The 23,565-nt window shown below is 50.2% G+C and overlaps 2 protein-coding genes across 3 annotated transcripts; both read right to left on the reverse strand.

Annotated features, from left to right (window-relative positions):
• Positions 1-1,957: 1,957 nt before the first annotated feature.
• Positions 1,958-4,896, reverse strand: LOC100904804 (lachesin). Its single transcript, XM_029111299.1, has 6 exons — positions 4,716-4,896; positions 4,309-4,472; positions 3,974-4,172; positions 2,917-3,147; positions 2,671-2,794; positions 1,958-2,396 (listed from the first exon to the last, which is right to left on the reverse strand). The coding sequence occupies exons 1-6, from the start codon at positions 4,894-4,896 to the stop codon at positions 2,228-2,230; spliced, it is 1,068 nt and encodes a 355-aa protein (XP_028967132.1). The 3' UTR covers positions 1,958-2,227.
• A 6,179-nt stretch (positions 4,897-11,075) lies between these two features.
• Pect (phosphoethanolamine cytidylyltransferase) lies at positions 11,076-15,792 on the reverse strand. 2 transcript variants are annotated; one of them, XM_003742711.2, is made up of 10 exons: positions 15,625-15,792; positions 14,557-14,645; positions 13,622-13,783; positions 13,240-13,439; positions 12,988-13,014; positions 12,634-12,726; positions 12,364-12,497; positions 12,139-12,271; positions 11,861-12,015; positions 11,076-11,761 (listed from the first exon to the last, which is right to left on the reverse strand). In XM_003742711.2, the coding sequence occupies exons 1-10, from the start codon at positions 15,678-15,680 to the stop codon at positions 11,674-11,676; spliced, it is 1,137 nt and encodes a 378-aa protein (XP_003742759.1). In that variant the 5' UTR covers positions 15,681-15,792; the 3' UTR covers positions 11,076-11,673. The 2 variants fall into 2 exon arrangements, with proteins under 2 accessions (XP_003742759.1, XP_003742758.1); XM_003742710.2 differs by lacking the exon at positions 12,988-13,014.
• Positions 15,793-23,565: the final 7,773 nt, after the last annotated feature.

Genomic DNA, 23,565 nt, shown 5'->3' on the forward strand with positions numbered 1-23,565 from the left:
TTTCATGCAGGCCTCAATGGTCGGAAACGCTCACCTATTGAAGCTTAGGATGGGATTCGGATAGCGGGGTGCCTTCGAGAACCGTTCAACTGATCGGGGTCATTGGGGTTTTCGAGCCGCGTCCACATTCCACCCCTCAGTGCCTCTGAGGCTACCGATCCGGGCTTCCTCTAAAAAAGCGTGAATTTTCCTCAATCCCTCGATTCTGAAGTCAGCTGATAGACCTCTCAAGAGGCGTGAGCTCCTCAGGGACGTCGTCTTGCCCATAGGACAAGACTCACCTCACTAGGTTCATATGACCCGAATACAATACAACCTCAGCCTACGCTCTCGCGACCAAATCTCAACCACGTGACTCGATCCCTGCAAACTGCTTCTAGCCTGAGGGGTATCTCCCACATCGGGTGACTCCTATCCGCTTCAACTTGGACCCGACGTGAAGAGAAGGTGGGTTGTTCGGTCCAGACTGGGATCAATGTCTACGGAGCACCTTGGTGCAGCTCGTCGGCAGGTCGGAGGTAAGTCCGTTCTTGCATACCCGAGTCAAAACTGTGGAGCGATTGCGTTGGAGAACATAAATCCTTCTTGTGCTTCCCGGAAGCGATCTTGGTGCCACGGAGGAGTGTTTGATAGCTTGAATTAGAGGCGGCGAACGATGCCTATCTATGACTTTGGTCCTCTCTCCATCCGCGAGCGTTCAGACCCCGGACTGCCAGCAAACTCGCGCATCGACTCTCAGCCGGACTGGGCTCGGGCTATTGTAGGCAAATCGTGACTGGTGCAGTTTATAAGCAAGGAGGAATAGCAATGGGTTAGTTTTGGAGAGGCATCCAATCAAGGAAGCGCACACACGAATGCTGACAAGCACTCAACTGGTTTTATTGTTTTGGTTCCGGTCTCTGTGGGGCCGGGTTCCACGCTCGATAGCCGGCTCTAGAAGGTTTCGTCCGTGAAACGATCGGCGTACTTGGGATGACGAGATTCTCTCAGACCTTGATTGAATGCTCCTAGAGCCCGTTTCTTCTTTGAGGGATTTCCCACATCGAAATCACGCACCAGCTGTCTGCACGCATGTCGGTGGTTTCTCTGGCCAGTCTTTGACGAGCCCCCTGTGCGGGACGGCAGTGGTTAAGAGATCCGCGCATGTACGTTTCTCTCGGAAAATTGTCTCCCTCTCGGTCAGTCAGCTCGGAATCAGGGGGGCGATAGCCTCTGGCTCCGTAGGGCGCTAATAGTGCTCATGGATTTCGGAGACGGTTTCTCTGAGTCGATATCTGACGGAAGATTCAGGCCGAAGGGGGAGAATTCTTCTTCCGTATTCGGTCCATTGGCGGGATCACCCTCAAGCGCGATACGTGCTTCAATGAGCGGGGATTATGGAAGATGTCGGAGGTTCTGTCATTCCTCATTCTCGACTTCATTATCTCAAGCATCATCGGAGTTCTACGGATGATTTTCGGCGAATTCTCAAGGAAACTTGTCAACTGCTAACGTACGACATGATCATCTGAGACTTCGCCTTTGTATGACTTGATACATTTAAAAGACCGTATACCCACGTACATACATACATGAATTGTTTCGAAAACGTTCTGTTATTCCCCGAGTCGACGGACCCGACTGATCGAAGTACGGTCTTCAATGGTCGCATGATATCCTCTCTCCGACTTCTGCACAATTCTTTACATTCCAAAAATATTGCACTCTGTGTTATCCTGTATGAATTCTATGTATATTCGCGCACGTTCGATTTTCACAAACCCAATCACACGAGCACATCGATAGAAAAGGTACAAAATATTGCTCATCTTTACAAGAACATTCCGGCGAACTATCCGAGAGATATACTCCGAACCTTTACTGTCACTCAGCCAAATCCACGGTACGTAACCCGCGTTGGATCCCGACAGTAGAGGACTCACCTATAAATGTTGACCGGATGGAGGGAAATCTGAGCTGTTCTCGACAGCCGAGAAGAATTGAGTTCCGAACCACGATAAGGTATTCATCGTGTTCCGTAGCGCGAAGAGAAACCCGAGGTCACCCCTACGAATCATCTACACATCCGACGAAAAGTCAAGACCCGGGTTTGGAGCGACGCACGACTCGTTCAGTTTCTCCAGCATTCATATCTCGTCAGATAATTTTCTATTTACAAGTTACTACAGTCATCGTGCGCTCATGACGTGTAGCTGCCCTTAGGGACAATAAACGCCGCGTCGAGTCTTCATGGAACTGTACGTGTACAGAGTAATCCTACAGCCAGAAGCGTGACCGCAGCTCTGATGCTGCTGCTACCGGAGAGGTACTGAGAGTCACAAGCTGGAGGACAAACCACGGAATCGCTTTCGACCAGCGTCATAATCTTCTCGGAAGTGCCAAGTTTGTTTATGGCTCTGAAAACGACGGCGGAGCGCTTTAGAAGGTATACGGGTTCGCCTGGTCCGGAAACCCTCTTCGTTCCGATCATTCAACAACATTGAGAAACTTCAGAAAATTTTCAGAGAATTTCAACCTCAATTCCACGGGCCTGAGAAGCCTCTCAAGCACCTTAGCATCCGTGATAGATATTCATTAAAGTTCTTATTCGGAGGTGGTCTAGCGGATAGGTGTTGTAGCTTTGAGGTTCCCTAAAGAAAGGGGTCTACACGGCTTGTTCTGGAGACTCACCTGCACGTGTAGTTGCCGAGTTGAGATCGTTCGACGGCGTGTACCCGGAGCATTGTGGTAGTCAACTCATGGCCCGAGTTCATTATGGATATCTTGTAATGCTGATTCGTGTGGAGTTGATAACCTTGAGGGAGGAGATTCGTCCTATGTATATCAAAACTGCTCCGAGGCTGGCCTGCCGTCTAGGCGAACGCACGAATAGTCTCTCGGTTCATGATCATGCCGGAGAATCGGGATCGAACTCACCATCTTTGAGCCAAACTACACTCGGCGTCGGATAGGCTTCGATTTGGCATTGGAATTCCACGGGATAATTGATCGCTTGCGAGTAGTGCCTTCGGTCAGCGACGACCACCGGCGGGAACTCGACTTCGACGCCAATGTTCTTACGCGCGCCTTTCCCTACTTGGTTCTCGGCGATGCAGTAATAGATGCCTCGGTCGTTCTTGGTCACATTGAAAATGTGGAGGACGTTGCCTACGGAGGATGAATTATCGCTTATCGAGGCTGTATCGGCAGATATCGCTTCCATCCTATCGATTCCCGTCGAAAGAAACGACTCTACTCATTTGAGGTTGCAACTCCGATCCAACCGCCACTCCTCATTTCGATCGGGATCCTATGGAGAATCGCAACTATACAACTATACATTAGCGGAAATCAACGACATGTCCAATCCGAACACACCCAGAGCCGCCCCGACGATAATGAGCGAGGTGGCAAATCGGCGATCAGCAGACACAGTGCTTAACGAGCATATTGTTCTCCGTTCCTCCCTGAAGTGTGTACAACAACCCGTGTAAATCCCGTCGGAGCTAGCTCATTTTCAGAGGCGGATGGCTTGAGTGGAATGACCCTTCTGGAGCTGAGCTAATACCGAAGCTGATGATACCATTTCCGACGATTTTTCTCCATCTCCTCGGCCGTGAAGCCGACGCACCGGATCAATATTGAAGAGATCTTCTTCGAAAAAGACGAGGGAGCGAAGGGGAATCGTATAAATAATTCATGACCTCAGACCCGGAACAACACAGTAGCTCCACGGGGACGTCACGTTCGAAGAGCGGTTTTGGGGAGGATGTGAATTCAGATGTTTGAACAACTCTTTGTTTCTATCAAAAAGAAATATGGAGCCATCGCAGCTTCCGGGGAACACAGTCTGAACAGTAGATTCAGGTACTTCGCTTGTGAATCGTGTCCCTTGGTCTCCTGATTTCGATGAATCGACGAATTCGAGTAGGATCATCCGGTCACTTTCGCGGGTTTTCAATATTGCCGGATCGATTCCGGAGATGCGACTCACCGCGATAGACGGAACCTCCGGTGGGGAGAAGATTATTGTTTTCCCTCCTCCAACTGATTCGTGGTTTCGGCTGCCCTCGGGCAAAACACTCCAACGTCGCATTTTTCCCCGTGGATGTAATTATTGAACGCGTCGAGTTGTCCGATATTACCGGCGGGACTCGGACAAAAAGTCGCACGTCTTTCGTGAGGATAGAGACCTAGAGTTGGAAGAGAAATACGCATGAAGTTCGAATGAGCTCATCTTCGGGACACAATTATCCGCCGCGTCCTCCGTCCCGAAAACGCGACGGGCACCGGTCTCTGTGTCTAGACATTCGTAAGGGTACTACCCACCTGGCCCAGGATGACTCTACATTGGTAGATGCCGCCGTCAGTCTCCTGCAGTTTCGTGATTTGTAAAGTGTATGATGAAGTTGTGGCGTCGTGTCGAATCGAAAATCTTTGATCGGGCACGATTTGGGACGATCCCGTTGAAATGAACATGACATCATCATTCTCTCCATTGAGCTGAAAAGCGGAAAGCCTTTAGCCCTGTCCCGGTGCTGATTTTCCGACGCGCGTCCTGGGTGAGAACTTATACTCCGGAACCCACCAGGAGGTTTGCATCCCTTGTATGACCGACTCGAGCGTCGTCAACATTCTCCCTCGTTCTAGCATCTTAGTTTCTCAGCTCTTTCTGACACCGAGGGCGAAGAAGGGAAATCGATAAGTCGATTCCCATTTGGAGTCATCGACGTTACTCACCTTCACCCATAAAACGGGGAAATCGTACGCGTACTGCACGGAGCAGTCAAGGTCGACGGTATCTCCGATGCTGACAGTTTTTGGCTGAGATATATACGATATCGTTGGCTGCTGTTGAGCCAACGCTGACGCTGCACACCAGAGCACCAAACAACAAGCTGTGTACAGATTGGTCATCTTCCAGCTATCAGGCCAGACAAGAAATTATCTGCTTCTGCTCTGAGATAAACTCTGGGGTGATTGCCTGGAAGCGAAACATTATAACTTGAAACCAATGAGTCTGTTCATTCTGCTCTTGATACACTCAGTGAGTCATCTGTCCGTGGGCCACCCTCTGCCGGAGACTGCGGACGACACATGCAGTCGACGCTTGAAGCTAGTCTTCTTGTCTTAAACCGTCGAACCGTCCCATCGAATGTATTGAAGCGACATCTCTGACGGCGTCAGATCGCCTCCTGCTCTCTCTCCTTGTAGGAGAGCTGAAGACAGGTTTTGCGTTCGCACTTTTTCCAAGCTTGACAGGTCGAGACGAGTTTAGAAATAATTCTTCCAAACAGAGAGTCCATCGCGAGATCGGAGGCGCTTCAGGAGCGACAAGAATGAGGGGAATCTTGTCGGACAGACTGCCGATCAAGCAGTGATATTCCATTGAAATGTTTGTAATCTTAACAAACGATCGCTTAGCATCCACGTACTGTTGTCACTCTCCTCCCCCTCTTCTAAAAGGAATAGGGGAGAAGAGCCAGAGAATAAAAACCCTGACAGTTCGAAGTGTGCTCATGTCAAAGCTGTGCTTTTTTCGAATCTCGTAATCTCAGCGTGTCTCCGGCATGCTCGCGTGATTCTATCGTGTCGGACAACAGAACACTTTTGAAAAGTCTGTGAACGCAGCGGCGATGCGGCTCTTGATCTGAATCCAGACCCTGATCCGGCTGAAACATTCGCAATTCGGGACAGACATCCGGGAGATGCTCATCTCCCGGCCTAGGTTTTTCAGAAAGCCAGAAATTGATATTTCATCGAGGCGGCTCGATTTCATCGACTGCATCCGACGGGATAACAAAGAGTATTTCCCGTCATTTCTGAGGGAAACTGTCAACCATTAGGTGTGAAGCGCGAGTAATTTGGAGTAGGTGAACAGGAAACCGTCGAGAAGGAAACCAGAGGGAAGGGCCGCTAGACGACAACAAGGAAGAGCGGGGAAGCTATCAGCCGACTTCCCCCGAGAAAGCGAAGAAAAACCCATCTCCAGCCGGCCACGAGTAGAATGATCTGGCACAAGATCTATCGCTGCTGCTTCTTAACAAAACACGAAACGCCCCGGAGCTATGGAACATCCTCTAGCTATTTGTTCCTTTCCGCTGCTTTCCGCTCCTCTTTCTGGACTGTGGAAAAAAGAGAAAGTAAAAAACAAGCCCACATATCACTCTCAGGTCACACTCCAAACAGTATCCAGCAATGTCGTTATTCCAACAACTTTAGGCATGCGTCCCTCCCGAGATAGGATATTGAAACGGGTTCTTCTTTGGCGAGACAAAAGAAAAAAAAGCTCTATGGAAAATTGTCTCGGAGAAAATGGAGTTGACATGAGATGAATGAACACCTTGTTCTAATAGGTGAAGCTATTGTGAGCGCCACCCATTTCTGGGATTGTCGCCAAATGAGCCTCGAATTCGCAGACTGCAGACTGTTTCTGGAGACCATTCGAGTCGCCGTAGTGGAGGGAAATCGGAAACCCTGTTTTCTGGCGGCGTCGAGTCGCGTCTTTCCTCGGAATCGGAGCCCGCGAACTTTGCAGAACCCGGAATCGTCTCCACGGAGAGATCTCAAACTTGTTTGGGAGATATAATTCCTTCTCCTGAGATTCATCACATACCTACTGATAATTATGATTTATGATGTGTCAGACTTCCGGAGTCGACGAATGATGAAACCTGACGGGATCACAAAATACATGGGGATACAAAATACGATGATCCCGAAGAAATTAGCCGGGCGAATCCAGTTTTCCATGCTTACAGCTCGCGCGAGACTTGTTCTAAGGTGTCTCATGCAAGTCCTGCGAAATCTAACACTCTGTATGGCTGCGGATCATCCACGAGGGAGGTCCACCGAGAACCCACACCACCGGCTCACAGAAATTGGAAGCATAGAAACGTATTCCGACACGACCGGCCACGACCTTTCGGTCAACACAAGCATGAGAGTAGCGCGTTCGATATCAGCGAAGCTGCCATTGAATCGTTCCGCCAATTTGTTATGGGCTATTCTTTCTTCGAGTCCCCGATATAGGGACGATTTTCAGATCGGGACCTAGCTCCGAATCTGCAGCTGAATCGTCGAATGACTTTCGTTCCGACGACTCTGAGTCACCACCCGAAGGTGCTACTGGATGTAGTCCGATAGTGTGCTTCAGTGTGCACAGGAATATGCGTATGATATTGTCAAGTCTTCCCGGAGCCTGCGGCTGCCGAAAAAGAAAGGAAAAAAGCTCCCTAACGGGAGAGAAGGCGCTCTCCGGCTCTCATACTAAAACGACATCGGCCATTGAGCGAGGTCAGCGCTCCGCACGGCTTCAGTGTGGCGGCCGGAACTTCTCTGCGCTGATCCGGAGTCACCAGACGGCTGGTTTGCTGTCAGAATATGCCGTCGCTAACGCAACGCTCTGAGCAACAAAAACAACATCTTTCTCAGAAGGCGTCGGATCGAGGTACGAGGGAATCCAGAATCTGCTTCGAGATCGGGATGAGGCTCATCAAAAACTGCGACCTTTCTCCGAGTCATAAGCCTCTGTGATTTTAATACGGCCTAATTGTACCTTCGACCTGGGATTCAATGCTATGACACATCGTATCGCTGGTATCGGAGAGATTTCCCTCAGGAGACCCGGAAGAAAAGATTCGGAACGGCTCCATTACAAGTTTTTGGGAGGGCCCACCAAAAGTATTGGTGGAGGTTTTTTTGAAGCACTATTTAGATTGCTATACACTCGATGGATGGAGGCTCACGAGGATGAATCTCTTCGCATGAACGTCTCATGATTCCGCTCAAGTCTTTCGCAAAGCCCTGTTTGGGGCTCAAATCTGATCTTCGATGCTCGGCTGCATTCCGCGGAATGACAGGAGTGGACCTCTGAGATTTCGCGTCTTTCTTCTCGATTTCACCACAGGATGCCCGTGCATCCGTTCTTGTTTTTCCGTGTTCTTCCCGGTTCGTGAAGCTGCGTGCTCAAAGTCGCTGATTGATTCTCCGGATCATTTACCTTGAGATGATCTTCAAGTCATTATGTCTTCACACCTGCCGAAGTGGATCATAGCTGCTGAGGATTCCTTCCCCGGAGTACTTGGCACTCACTGTCACACCGATATCCGAGAAGCACAAATGAAGGCCCGAAGCACAGAGGAGCCGACTTCACGCCGCAGAGTTGTATAACTGGTAACTTTCCGCAGAAGTGACACTTCAATAACGGCGGCTTTTGGCAAGTGTCTGACGACGCACGAGTTTCTGAAAATCGCCGCTTCGCACAGATGCCGCTGCGGTCGCTCAGGGTGCGCCGACCAACGAAGGAAGCGGCAAGGCAGGCACTCCAGTCGACAGCGAGTGAATGTGCCAACAGGAGAGGGATCCGAACGGACGAAGGAAATTCGGAAATGCCTATGGAATATCAAAAACAATACGATACCCATCGGAGTGACAGCTTGCACCGGTTTCTACGGCGGGCTCGATGGCGAACGGAGACGGGTGAACAATCTTTGGCAAACTGTCAGACGATTTATTCATCAGTCTGTGGCAGGTCGGAGAATAAACCCTGATTCAATCAATATGAGCCGACGCGCGGGACAAAACCCGCGACGCATCTGCGTGGTTGCCATGGAGCGGGTGGTGACCCAATCATCCACAATTTTCTGCTGGCTATCTTTGTCGGAGCTGTGATCTGGGAGGATGAGGGTAGACACTTCCGCAGTAATGACGTAATTTCAAAGAGTACTCGGTGTAAAATACCAAAAAAAATCATTGGCACTGTAAGAGCACGGACCACTAATAAATTCGAATCATCATCCGAGCGCCGCGCGGTTCCGACTAATCAAGGTTGAACACTCGCTCGTCTCCGACAGAAGACTCGGATCCGTTCACGCACATCAAGCTTCGGTAATCTGCCACAGAGCGTGAAACCGACTGCGTGGGCATCTTTTGATGGCTGCGTCTTTGAGAAGGCATCGAAGCGCGGGGTTAACCCGAATCATGACAAGCGAGCACTTTTCAAGAAGATTGTCCCGATCGCGCGACACCCTCGCGTAGGATAGATAAAAGATCGCAGCCTCAAGCTTAAAATGTATGAGCATGCCCGGACTGCAACAAGAGCACATTTGTTTCACATCGTGGTTTAATCTACGACCACCAGAATCGATTGTGGCATTGTTTGTTCGAGATTGAGCAGCCGGAAATCATGGTCATCCCTTCATGTCCTTCATCTGCTTCGTGGATCGTGCTAGAGCTTTGCATAAATCGGCTAACGTGGAGCTTCAGAGCCTAGACCCAGAGGGAGACTGCAGGTCTCTCGAAGAATGGATATCTCGCTCACATTGCCCGGGAATGTGATCGGCATAAAAGATCCTGATGCGGCTAGAGCTTTGGGCCGGCCAAGAACAGGTTTGATCATGCTCGGCGAGAACTATCGGTACTCGCAAGGGAAGTCCTTACGGTGATTCTACTCTGTCACAGGAGACTCGGATTGACTCGTCCCAATGTTCCGAGAACTCTGGGCTGTAGCGCGAATATTCCGCAATTTAACGATTACAATGAGGAGCTGAGTGTGACAATGATTCTTGGGCGTGGAAATTCACATCGGTCCAACGACGTCAAACTTAACTCCGGGTCGAAGCTCCTACCGGAGCCTCGGACCATGGCTCGGACTCGTGATACTCGACTGGTTGCCGCACCACTCCACGGGCCGCAACTGACTTCCGACCGGATCAGCGGCGACTGATCCGGGGGAATAGATAGATTCGTGGTTTTTGAGACTTCGGTATGAAAATCATGAAAGTATGAACTCACCGGCCTCTCCCCCTCTCCGAGGATATCGGCTATGCTCCACTCATCGATGGGATAACTTCCACGCACCTCATGCCACATGAATGAGAAAACTCGACGATATCCGCATCGAACATGGGTTCGAATCTAGTTGTTCCTAATAGACGGAAGAGCTACCTGTGAACACCGGTAGCTATAGTCTCTGTTCTTGGTGGGTGAGTGAGTGAAAGAGCGAACAAGGAGCGTGTGCCTGTGTGCGACTATGTCTCCTGGCTGAAGAGGCCACTACCAAAGAAATCGGGTCCACTACCATGGTAACGGCGTCGACACACAAAACAACTGGGATATTTGCCAATTGCATGGGCGCGCTTGTCAATGATGTTCAACTCGTCATCGGTGCGCTGTCGTCCGACCTGGGCTATCCTGATAGCGGCATGTCATGAAACATTCAGAAAAGATCATCCACACGGCAAAGGTTGCCTCCCCCCGGTATATCGGAGAAACGCAAAGACCTCTTTTGAAAACACTGAGAACTGCCCCTTCTATACCGCCGATCGATTTTTGCCGTGGAGCGGAAGCTCTGATTTGTATCTCTTCAGAGCACGTGAGGGATCAGGAGAGACATTGGGAAGCTCCACGTGGAGCGTTGTTGCCGCTTCGGAAGCTTAGGCATGGCCGGATGTAAGAGCGTGTGACGGAAGACGGGTCCTGAATCGACAGAAACGATTGAGGTCCTATCTCTTCCGTTCTTTCTCGGCTCGCGGACTCGAAGCAGTCGGTAGAGAGCCTGCTGTCGGTAGAGCACGAAAATCCTAAGGCTCGGGGTAGAACTTCGGAGACGAGCTCAAATGGTGGAATCGAAGATTTCGAACTTACGTACTTCATTAGGTTGTCACCCTTCGAGCGGAACGGAGCCGGTCAGGGGGTTGGGACATCGACCAAGGAAAATGATCACAAAAGCGGAAGCGATCCAATTTCTTCGATCCACTCGGCGTGCCCGGAAATTCTGTCAGATTCTCCAGAAATTCCAGTCTCTGCTACGGAAGAGTCCGAGAAAAAGTCTCGAATCTCCGGAGAAAGTACGCTCACGGTCTTGGCCCGGTCATTGTCCCTCTCCTCAGATCATTCATTTCGGATTCGAGGACAACGGATGTGCTGTGCTGATCCCTGATCCTCGAGACTCGAGGACCCCCTCCGCGGGCTGATCGTCAGAATCATTCCCTCGGTCGACCGGAGAATCGGAATGTGCCCTTAATCTATCCTATGCACGAGGCATGAGGACCCTCAAGTCGATTCGATTTATTTATTGCGCTACTCCGTTAAACCAGTGGAAGCTCTGGATTTATTATCCGCTTTTTATAAAATAAACGTCTGAGGCCACTTGTGAATGATATAATATTATCATGTATAATAAGCAATAAGCATTAAAGAAAAAGCTATAATCAATGACTTGGTTGGAGAGAAGTACCACTTCTGCTCAATGCTCCCGAGAAGGAAATTCTCACGACTGCCGCGAATGGAGCGCTTCCTGGCAGGATTAACCGACGATCGAGCTTTCTTCAACGAGAGCGCTATAACTCGAAAGTTCATCTCCCTAGAGGTTACGTGCATAAGTCGATCGGAAACCTCACAATGCAATCACTATATAGCCTTGAGGAGATGAATCCTTCGAAGGTGATGAATCCGTCGAGCACCCTGGCGATGAGGGGCTACGTCCCCTCTCCTCCAATCAATACGGACGAAATGAGGCTCTCGTTCTAACAGGAGAAATGTAAAATCGATAAATAATCAACCTGGCGATCGATCACACTGTTTGATTGTATTACTGGAGCCTCAGCTTTCAACGCGTCTTTTTATCCGAATCGGTAAGAGGAAAGAGGTCGGCTTCGGGACACAGGGCAGTCAAGTGATTGAAAAAGGAGCTCATTCCTCTTGTCGTGTCTTTTGAAAGGCGTCATAGGCCGCAAGCTCCTTTGCCTCTTTTTTCGCATTCCGCTCTTGGAACTGGAGTCTGCAAGGAGTTAGGGCTTTTAGGAGGAACATAACTTCCGACCTGAAGCAGAGCGCGCTTCGAACGCTATTGGAAACGAAATCAATGACATTCACTCGCCTATTGTTTATGATCCGAGTGACGATCTCGTGAGTGGTCACGGAGCTTCCGCTATCGATCTGGACGAACTTCTTTTGTTTAATGGGTTCTTCGTATGGGGAACGGCCGTCGAGGTCGTCCATGATGTTCGTTTTGCCGTGGACGACGACAGACACCTGAGAGCAAAAGCCGCCTTAAGATCAAGGAAGCTCCCAGGTGTGAGTACAACAACATGTGTCCGTCTCGACGTAGGTGGCGGCGAGAAATTTTCTATGCCGATGCTTTCAAAATAGAATCACCTTGAAGTGTTCCATCAGGTCTTTGGAAACGTAATAAGGTGCACCTATCACCACCTCGTTCACATATTTGCAGGCTAACACAGATAAGACGCGCTCATGGAGGTTCATGATCGGGTAGTTGTATCCCTTGTATCTGGAATCGAGATCGATCCGAGTTGAATATGGAGGATGCTCCGTTTTCGAAATCTGAGATACGCAAGGACGCTCGTCGATTGGCAGTATTACCGGTTCACGACGGGATCTGTGTGAAGTCCGACGATGAGATAATCCCCTTGTTCCTTGGCCTTCTCCAAGAAATCAATGTATCCTATGTGGAAGAGATCGAAGGCACCGGCTGTGTACACGATTCGATCGGTGGGCTGAAAATCGAAGATCGAGCTGAGAATTCCGAAGATTTCGGAGAATCGAGATGAGAATCGAAGATCGAGACGGATCGGAAATCGGGGCCCATGATAAGACTGTCCGAGGGTCGAGATTTTTGAATGAATCACCTACTTTGGGTTCTTTTCCCTCAGAGAATTGAATTATCTTCTGCGTGGTGGGGAGGAATTGCGAGATGCCTGTCCAAGGGCTGTGCGTTGTGGGGTCCTGTGGGAGTTCATCGACGCATTGAGTCGAAGAAGATCACCAGCTTTGAAAACGTAACTTACATCTGGGCGGACTTTTTTCCCCGAGACTATGCTCCCCAGAGGAGGGAAATATTAGACGGGTGAGGAAGTTTTTCGTGCATGCCGTGCATTCTTGGGAACTCCTGTTAGGCATCCAGGGTACTCGCAACTCGTGAGTTGCTCAATGGTCGTTCGATATCTTCTGATGAGGTATTTTCGTTCTAGCAAAGCATGCACTTACTTGCGAGCCGTCTGGATGGTGAGTGAACTGAAACTTTCGTAGGTCATGCCGCGTTGTCTTACAGAGGAAATGCATCGCAGTTATACCCATGCATCAGAAATCATTCTACGCAAGACACATGCTCGTTTGAGAAGGCCCGGAGATTAGCTTAAAGCTTATGCGGTCAAGCGAGGATAACACGATCATTATATGAAATGTTCGTGCAAGGACACTCGGAATCTTGAGACAGAGCGGGAGCGGTCTTGGACGTACTTTAGAGATGTTTCCGGCGTGTTCTCTGTCCACGCCATACTCTTGCGCTCCGAGATTGTGGTGTTGTTTCGTCATAAGGAGCATTCGACCGACAAGATCAGTTGTCGAAACGCCGGCCGTGCGTTTACACTCTCGATACCGTCCACCCTGCTTCACGTATCGATAAGTATCCTGACCGGTGGAGTCCATCGTCAAGTCATCTTGAAGGAACAATAGAACCATGTTATCGGCTGCGCAGCGAGTAGCAATGATGGAACACAGAGTTTACCCCTGTCTCAATCAGACAGGGAACCGTTCGTACATATGTAACGTCCCGTTACAGCTCACAGTTAGGCCTGCGAGCTGAAAGAGAGCTCGCCGGTCGACATGTGGCGACCCTCACCTCCGTGAACGCAGAATTGGCAGTCATACTTGTCGAGTGTCTCTACGCTTGTTATATAAGGGGCGCCTTCTACGACTTCGTCAACCCATTTGATGGCGCGTACCATTTTGTAGCGTTCTTCTTGGTTAAAAACCGGTGGACCTTTGTGGGCAATGATTTCCTCTGTGGGAAGAATTCGTTATTTAAGCATAGCAAAACGATATATGGATGATCGACCAATGTTGCCCTAGCGGTCTCCGAAGGGCTGGCAGTAACCCAGGCAACACTGAATTCCTTCTCATCCGGAATCCGCTCTGTTGCGGCTGGGGACAATCAGTCGTTCTCACGGAGTGAATGCCGAGCATCTCTCTCACACACTCGTGGATGACGCTGTCGTCTTCCTATCGGGGAAGTTTGCTTGAGCGACTAGAATGCTAGATCCCCCTGCCCTCCCGCGGCCGAACTCTATAACTGCCAAACGAATGAGGGAGAATCTCATCAAGCATCCGAGGTTCGCTCAGGCGACCGCGAAATCTAAGAACGCCGGAGGTGAATTAAAAAATGAATCGCTTTGATATAGGGGTTGTTTGGAGCAATGTTGAATCGGTCCTGAACTCTCATTCGAGTCATCTTCGGGAGTCCGTGCCGTTCTGGAGTCGGACGCATTATCCGATGGACCGACAGGTTGGATTCTTGGACTCTCGCAAGAGATAGCGTTGCGTCGTTGACACTGTCACTACTAGTACCGACTACCGGATGGATAAGGCGATTAAAGTATCCTTGAGAAGCTCTCCAGTCGAGATTAGAGACAGAAAGAGACAGGTAGAAACGCCTATAGGCTCGCTTTTAGACTGAACACAGCTCTTTAGGTTTCGAGAGCCGTCCACCGGAAGACACATCCGGCACGGCCCTGTGGTCCCCCTAATTTATCACTCATTTATGGGACGTATGCTTACCATCGGTGTGTACTCCCACGATGAGATAATCTCCCATTGCTTTGGCTTGCCGCAGCTGATTGGCGTGCCCGAAGTGAACCATGTCGTAACTGAAATAACGAAAGAGGCGTCAATCGACTTCTCCTCTTAGATCTCAAATCATCGGGAGGAAATATTCCGGTAGGGAGATACCCTTGATTTCCACAGGACAGGCCATTGCATTTCGCGAGAGATGCAAAGTCTCCTACGACTCATCGTGCTAGGACCCCAAACGACTCCGTGGGAAGGAATTTCCTCTTCCGGTCCGGAATTTCGAGGCCTTCAGACGGAGCGACCGCTACTCCGACGTGTTTCCGTCCGAAATGATGCGCGCTGGTGTGGTGTTTCCCCTCTTTTATCGAAGACCATCGACAAATCCCATCTCAATGAGGATCGATTGATCAGATCTTCCAGAGCTAGTTCAGCACTTTATGCGAGCTATCACGAATTCGGCGGCGATGCCCAGCGGAAGGAGGCGAGTATCTCAGATTGAGTTTCGCGAGGCAATTTTCGTGGTCACTCCTCTGTGACACTCTACACCTACGTCGAAGAAAACGTCGGAAAACAACGAACGTGACTGCGTTGTTTCCCTAACATTCTCTATTGTTGAATGCTTATCTCGTGATTCCCATATTCAGTGCTGGGACTATGGCCAACACCGAGAGGCGTCATGCCCTTTAAACTTTGTGGATAGACTGTAGCGTCTGCCTGTGTGACGTTCCTGCCGATTATCAGAGAGGGGGAAAGCGTTGCCTACGTTCGAATTACGGTGATTTCCCGGATCTATCCAAGAAAAAGACCGCTGAGTTTTTTCGTGTATCTCCCGCAGCTCTATCGATTCAAAGGATCAAGCTCGTCAGTGGACTCAGCTAATACGTCTACCTCCGGTGTGGAAGAGTATTCCCCGACCGGATCCAGAGACAAGTCAAAGACACCCCACATCGCCATCAAGGGTAGCATCATACACTTCTCGACTGTCAATGAGCGCTCCGGGTAGCGCTTTATAAGTTTCGTCAAAGCAGCTTCAGCGATTAGCGATTCCGAACTCACCATCCATCACACCACACTTTCACCGGTTTTCTCACTCCCTCCGTACCGTTTGACATTTTTACAAGAAGCCTCCAGAGGTTGCTCTCAGAACGCTCCAATCGAGAAAGCTACGCTTTCGGTTCCCGTTCCTTGGACTGTCTCTCTGGTTCTCTGCAGTGTGGGCAGTGCTGAGAAGTTTATTTAGCCAAGAGCGGAGCCGTCGCCGCTCTGAGAGGAGAACAAGCAATTTCGAAAGAGGGGCCAACCTTTCAGGCTAGGTTTCGAAATAAGGCAGCTTCCCCGGAGAGAGAAGTGCGCGCTCGCTCACTCGATCCTTCACCCGCTCGCTGTGGAGAGACCTCGGGGAAGAGGGAAGTAAGCGCCTGACGGAGAGAGATTCCCCCAAATGGAAGGACAGCGAACGTCTCGTCGAACGATCCCACGTTAAGTTTAACAGAGCGTGCCGGAGGACTGATCGCTTTTGTATTGAAGATCAATTATGAAGCCTATCCTAGCTTCGTTCCTCCTGTGGAATGAATACCATAGATCCAATCTTTTCAGTAAACATCGAAAGCGAGACTTTGAGAGCGCTCTTGAGGGTCGAACATCAAGGTTTTCTGCTCACTTGGTCATCGCGCGTCTGTGGCGTAATATCACGACCGTGGTTACAAGACTTGGAGGCTTTTTCCGTTTTGGTCATGTTTTACATCTCCGGAAATGGGGACAAATCGATTCGAACCGCACAGCCCGCAAATTCATAGATTAGATTTGATTAGGGTGCCCAAAAGACGTACCGAATATTTACACCCAGAGTCAACCGCCGACCATCGACCATCGTGTGTGGCCATGGACTTGATCCTCAGTGGATTTTGATTGGCAGGCCGCTTCGGACTGGATCGCTCAGTTCATGGAATACGATGTGATGACGCAGGTTACGAAATTCAGACGTCTCCAAATCATTTCGCAATCTGTAACGGGAGCTGCGTACAATATGAGATTCGGTCGCGGTAAGAACGTCTGGAAGCTAAGCTAGGAATCCTCGTGCAGGGCTGTATTCGATGGGCTCGACAGCCTGGGGACAGCTTGCATCAGGGAGCTCGAGGAGCCCCTTGGCGTCGCCGATCTGATGCCGTATCTTGTTTTCATCCGGGGCAGCCTCGCGTAATTTCCCTTCCGGATGAACAAGCTAGAATGTATCACTCTCCCCTTGAGCTAGAGCCTGGAGTACGTGACGGACCCTGAGAGACGACTAGAAATCGCGGCGGCCCCGGGAGCCGATCTGATAATCCGGTGCGAGTAGGTTGTAGAGGGTATCCATTGATAAGCCGCGTCTCGGCAAAACGATCGGCCTGGAGAAAGTTGTACAACGTCGGGACATCAGCGGAAAAAAAACTCATCCAAGCATCGGAGATATCCCTTCGTTCACGCGGGCTCCCCTCGTCAGCGTTGACGTCGGAATGACGTTTTCCCTTTGCGAAGGACTCCTTCCGGGCTGAAGACATTCTCCGACACGAGAAAATGTGAAATGCCGTTTGACGCCAAAGTACAATTATCCCTCCTGAAGAAAGCTGTATTTGAGTATATTGGAGTATTTCGGTCAAAGGTCACGGATTCATCCGACTGGTTCCGCTCATCCAATCTGCATCATGTGCCGTTTCTGTCAATTAGTTGGGCCGATACTGCTCATTCCCCAGATCCAGTCGAGCAATCGGGAAGCCCACTCCGCCGTTTTCGCTCATTTTGTGTACCTCTTCCGTCCACTCCAAATGCCACATACGGTTAGGTAATTCGAGTGCACATCTTGCCTATATTCACAGCCGATTTCACGTCTCTTCCAATGCCGAATCTGCCTTTTCGGAATGTCATTTCTGCCTGGACGATGAGCCGCTGGACGTAATCATGTTTCAGCCTGCTGTCGAGTCAGGCGCATCTCTTCTCATGCTCCATTTCCTAGCCCCGATGCCCTTTTTCAAAAGCATCGAATCGATGGAATGAAACGGGAGAGCAGAGAAGCGTATACCCCAATGGAATGTTGTACGGGAATCCCACGGGCGGGAAAATTCTGTGATGGGCGGAATCGTCCTCGGTCCCGAGAATCGCCCCGCTCGTTCTGTAACTACTTATCAGTGAAATATGTACATAGCAAGGCGGGTGAGATAGGTGGAGCGGTCCCGAGCAAGGTCTGCCATGCAAGCATGCTGCTCTTCATAATTCGTCACGGAATTTCTTAGCATGGTACTTCTTCCATTCCCATACCGACATCCGTTCCTAAGTGCAGGCAATGGAACAGTACATGGGTGTTTCAATGAGTCTTTGCCGGAGCTTCCACAGAACGCGAAATTCCCTGACCTGTCGCCTCTGCGATATGAAGCTTTTCTCAGAAGCCAGAGAAGAAGTTTATTGACATCTCATCAAGTCCACCCGCCTAGACGAAAGTCCTATATTCATAGCCCACAATTATCAGTTCGCCCATCCAGAACCTTCATCCGCCTCTTGATTCCCCGGGGTACCAGTGTGGTCGAGCCTTCTCATGCAGCAATCCATGAGAGTCCGCAACTTATCCCGTTGAAAATTATCTCCAATGCTCGTAGCGAGTTTCCCCCATCTGAGTTCGGCATTTTTCTTCCCCTCGGGACGCAATTATAGCATAGCGGGAAGGGGACGGTCATTCCCGAGGCGGACCTCCGCGGAGCTTCCTTCGGATTGGATCCCACGATTAGGTGCACATCATTCTGAAGGTCGGATCGCGGAAGTTCCGGAGATTCGCGTCGCTTCAACCAAAGGTCCAGATGTCCCCTCAGACGAGAATTGCTGAATATGAGAGATATTCTCGATACGAGATTCTTACGGGTCGTCCCGGAGAGGGCACTCGTCTTCGTATCCCTCTATAGGCGTGGATTTCCGCGTCGGAGCTCACGGGAAGGGAATCGAGGATAGTTGAGATCAATCCAAGACGTGCCTTATCGAGACCGAAGTCCCGGAACACCTCGATCTTATTTACTCTCCGTCGCGCTTGTTATAACTAAGATGACATCAATCATATATGCGTATGAAAGATCCGGAGGAATGTAGTGATAGATACTTGAAAATTCTCACTGTCCATATGGGGGGCGCTGGTGAGGGTGTATTAGGTTTTCCTCTCTCAGCTAGCGGCTGCCGCGGCTGTCCTCCCCTTACCCGTCACTCACGACCGTCGAATGCGTTTGCATAGCCTCTCTTCGGGACTCTTCAAGTTCTCAGCTCTTGGTCGGTGTCGTCCTTTCTTGAACTCATGATGGAACGAGGGCCCTACTCTACCCTAGATAGTTCGATAATATCTCACTTTTCGATGCATCCAACTCAGCTGGTATCTGACCGCGATTATCGATTTTGAAGATCCGACCGTTGCGGCTTCGTTTCCTTGCCGAGATTTTTAACGAATACCTACCTCAGAGGATCATTCCCACGGACGGAGTCCGAGCCAGCGAAAATCCGCTTTCGTCATGAGCCCATCGTTGCGTCAACATGAGCTGAAATTAGAATAACATCGCATCTTCCGAGTGCCTTCTCGAAACCGAATCAGAAGTTTTTGCATGTAGAAAACTTCGGATCGGGAGGATCATCTGATTCTACGCTTCAGATAGAATGACCAATCTTCGTAGTTTTCGGAATGACTATCATAAGCTGAACGGTTATGACACAGCACTAGGAAACGATGCTCAGGGAAGGGGAAGAGAAGGAAAAAATGCTGCGATTGCGACTCCCTTTTTCCACTAACGTATCCCGCAGCTTTCCCGATTCGATGCATTTAGAACGGTTCTGCTTGAGGTGAATAGTCGTTCGGCGGTCAGGATTTCGTTCGAGGCAATGAAAATATAATTGAGACTTTGGGACCACGCAGCGGGAATATCGAGCGCAGCTCGAACATTCGGATTGTTCTTCTTCTTGGTCGGATCTGACCTGGGAATGTCGTCCGAAGAGCAAGATTTGATGAGTAGGTTCCTACTTCTGTTTCGCATGTCCCGAGTCTGAGATACAGGCCGGTGACGAGGAGATTACGATAACAAGGCAATGAACATCGGGGCCCGTACTGTTCCTACCTAGTCTGGATGCAAGTCTGGCAGCGCTCGCGCTCACAGACACGCGATTACGCTTCGACAAGCGTACAAGAAGCATCGCCAAACCGAACAAAGGCGCAGACCCACTTGTCTGCAGAACGTGAAATATGCGAGCAGAGCGCAATCAGAAGCATCAAGGTCTTCCCTTCCGGAGGTCCGACGGGGGAGGCCGAAAATCAAGCGACTTGTCCAGAAAAAGCCGTCTGACGTTAATTCTCAACCATTTTCTCTCTCGACTCTGGTCGGACCAGCGTGATATCGAACACAATTGAACTGTCGGACCGAACAACGGATATTTGTCGATTCTCCATAAGCAGACATTATATTCAATCGAGCCATTATCTGCAAAGTTCAGACGGAAGTTCGAATCGGCGTCAGTCATCCATCCATTCAACAAGGGATGTAGGGGACCCAGCCAGCGAATCATCGGCCGGTTGACTTTTGGATACCTTAGCCAGCTGGATGGGTGGTTGACTCAACTGAGGATTCGCTTCAATGCCAGTCGGTCCGTCCGTGGATGCAACAACAGTTCGCCAACTCGTTCGTTATCCATCCATAAGTTTGTGTTTGGCTTTGTGCTTAAGTCCGCGACTGCCTGTCCGTCTGAATCGTCATCGACGTCGAAGGAGAAGGGGGTGCGGAATCCTTTCCCGCGCCTCGCAACCGAACTGCACCGACAATTCCAACTTCAGTTGCCGCTGGCGTCATGAGACCAACAACGTGGGCGTTCAGCGCCACTGTCGTGCTCGGTGTCTTACTTCCAGCGGCGGTCACTAACGCAGCCCCCTCGGTGGCCGCTGAAAGAGCGCTTAATGGAACAACGATCATCGCCGGCCAGGCAGCGCGGGCCGATGCTCCTTCAACTTTGCCGGCGACAACGGCTAACCCCGGGAAGTCCGTCACGTCAAGTCAATCTTCCGTGAAGAGCAGCGTCTCCCCCTTGGAGCCGCGGCTAGAAATCGGGCACTCGGCGGAAAAGGCTCGCGAAGAGCTCGGGGCGACTTCCATGCCCGAACAAAAGTTCTCCGAAGTCAATGTCGAGGAGAACATGGTAATGAGTGACCAGGAGGCTAACCGTTTGAAACCGAATCACAGGAAGGTTGTACAGCAACAGCACCGAGAGAACGTCGAGAAAGTTATCGGTGAGGCTCAATTCGATTTCGAGCATTACATCGTTCCATCATTGTTCGGTGCTCCTGAGGACAATTCGAAATCCGAGCGTGTGGATCAAGCAGCACCTCGAGTGCCTCTACCGGTTCTGGAAGTTCCCGATGCTTCGGCACTTCGGAAAATTTTGGAGTTCCTGGGCTTGGACGAAATCCTCGTGGAGCAGCCTTTGCAGGAGAGTGACAGACCGGTGAAAGGAAGCCTTCAGAGGGACGGGGGCGGCGACGACGAAATGCTCATCGTGAAAAGCGTCAAAGTCAACGTGAGAAAGGTATGAAACGTGATCGTCGAATTCGGAAACTCCGAAGGAAGATCGTGGATGTCGCCTCATCACTTGGATACATCTCGACTCCGTGCTGCGCTATCACTGGAATCTAACCCCCGGATATCGGGTGGCTAGAGAAATCGTCCCCTTCTGTCTGGGGGCGCTGGTTCCGCCTGATCGTGCTGAGCGAATTTCGGACGAACTCTCAAGCAGTCCGGAACGCGCAGTCGGAGCAAAAACTTTCTTGAAGGTTATCAAAATTCAAGTGGATGGAATCCATACGGGCCAACACAGACAGATAATCACTGAGGCTGCCGCAGTCCCTGTCGGCCAAGGCCTGGTTGTGATCAGCCGACAATGTCGGATCGAGGCAACCGAGACGCAAAAAACGCGCGTCAAAAACCTTAATATTTCTCTGTTCTACTCTTTCCCTGCTAGTGTGTTTACTATTTAATGGAGTCAGAGCTTTTTGTGGATCGTTTACATGTGAGAACTTGCGGAAGTTTGTTTCTCCAAATGAGAATGCGGCAGCCTGCAAGTTGGAAAAGTCGTTCCAGTCCGATCCGGACGCCGATCTTATTTTCTTTCGGAACCTTTCTGGCGCTTTTTCCTCAGAATTGAAGTCCTCCCCCCTCTGTGGGAAATTCCAACCGACGACAAACAGCTACGGTCGAGCATCGCTTGGGCCACCACACTGAGCTCGACGATGTTCCGAAAAGCCATATGAATAAAAGCCAAGAGTGAAAAACAGAAAGTTAATGTGTTTGATCGATCCCTATGGAGAGTCCCCTCCTCTGTAGCTGAAAAAATCCACCATAATCGGTATCGATCACGACTGGGATTCTCAAGGGCGCCTGGAACCTTGGCGCGAAATCGAGCTCCCTGATCACGTCGATTAGTTGTTGAAGTGCCCGGTAACACGAGCCAGCGCGTTCGCATAGTAGGTGTCCCGTATCATCGATGAAGATAAAATAAATATAAATAGTATAAAACAAATAGAGCGTCAAGAAACGATACCGAAAACAGAGATAATGGTTAGATGGCTGAAGTTTGGTTACCTGACATGGCCGACAGCGATTGAAGGAACTGTCGTGCTTTGTTAGATGTCGAACGTCTTTCTTATTCACCAGTTCCCTCATTCCACATTCACCTTTCGCCTGTTCGACACAAACGATGCGATTGAACTTGAAGGGTCAAACCCAGTGATCTCCGTGTCTTCCAGCGGCTTGTCTCTTTTAATGTTCCATTTTCGTGGGTCGGTCAGAGCGCTTGCTGTCCTGAAACTCATCAAATCCCAAAAGATTGAGCCACGTGTATGGTCGGGGGACAGTCGCCAGCAAGAGAGGAAATGGGAAGACTTCCCAGTCTCCATCTGATGCCCGTTGGTAAAAATTGCTGCTTGTCGATCTATTTTCTGCTTGTCGGTCTCCATCGAGCGGGTCTTGTAGACCTGACCCTTCCGGATGAGTAAAGGAGTCGGGGTCATCAGAAGGTCCGTTTCAATCCATAACAAGCTCTTTCCGTGAGGGAAATCGGAAGATGGACTGTAATCCGTGCGGCAGCCTTGGTTATCGACCACCACCGATATGTGGATAATGATGCTAGTGGGAGCCGCAATGAATCACCGCCTTCGGGAGAGACGGACTCCCTAGACGATTCGCACATGCCCCACATTCAATGCAAAGAATCCTCTCACAATGGAAAAAAACACGAATAAGACCTCGAGCTTCGTCAGTGAATGGATTTATTCTGACCGAGGACGCTGTATTTCAGGACGAGCATAGATTTCTCTTCTTTGACTTAATCACCAGAGAACGACTCCCTCCGAGACGCAGCTCACGACTGAAACCGGAGCTCATTTCCCGCCTACATTCCACGAGAGTCAAATGCAGACACATGTATCTTGGCATTGTCGGCGCTCTTGCCGAGCGAAGAGGTGACGTCCACCCGGATGACGTTTGGAAATGTTACAAGCAGAACGACTTCAGTCAGTCGGCGCATGAAATTGGGAATTCACGCGACATTCGGACTACATGCAAACACGAAAACATCCATTGAGCTTCTTCCGCGCAATGCCCGATTTCGATGCGCAAGCTCATAGTGTTGCCGCGGTCGAATTTGACTAACCTTTAAATAGATCGGCTAAGTTCTTGAGCCGCTAGACTTGGCAATCGCCCGAATTCTGACCACCGTGAACGAAAAGTGGGCCCAGTCTACATTTTTTGTTCTTCGCTCACAATCAAGCTGTCAAATATTTCTCAAGCCGCCGAAGCAAGGCCGACGGAGCGCTTCGGACAAAGTCACTTGTACAGCGACGGGCTGTCGGCGTGAGTCGTCCGCATGTGATCGAACTTCATGCTTCGCGTATCTGAGAGCTCCATACACGAATCGCTCGGTCCACTCATAACACTGACATTTTTGAGAGCTCTGAAA

This window comes from Galendromus occidentalis, unplaced genomic scaffold (genome assembly GCF_000255335.2).
Source record: "Galendromus occidentalis unplaced genomic scaffold, Mocc_1.1 scf7180000077430, whole genome shotgun sequence".
Classification (NCBI taxonomy): Eukaryota; Metazoa; Arthropoda; class Arachnida; order Mesostigmata; family Phytoseiidae; genus Galendromus; species Galendromus occidentalis.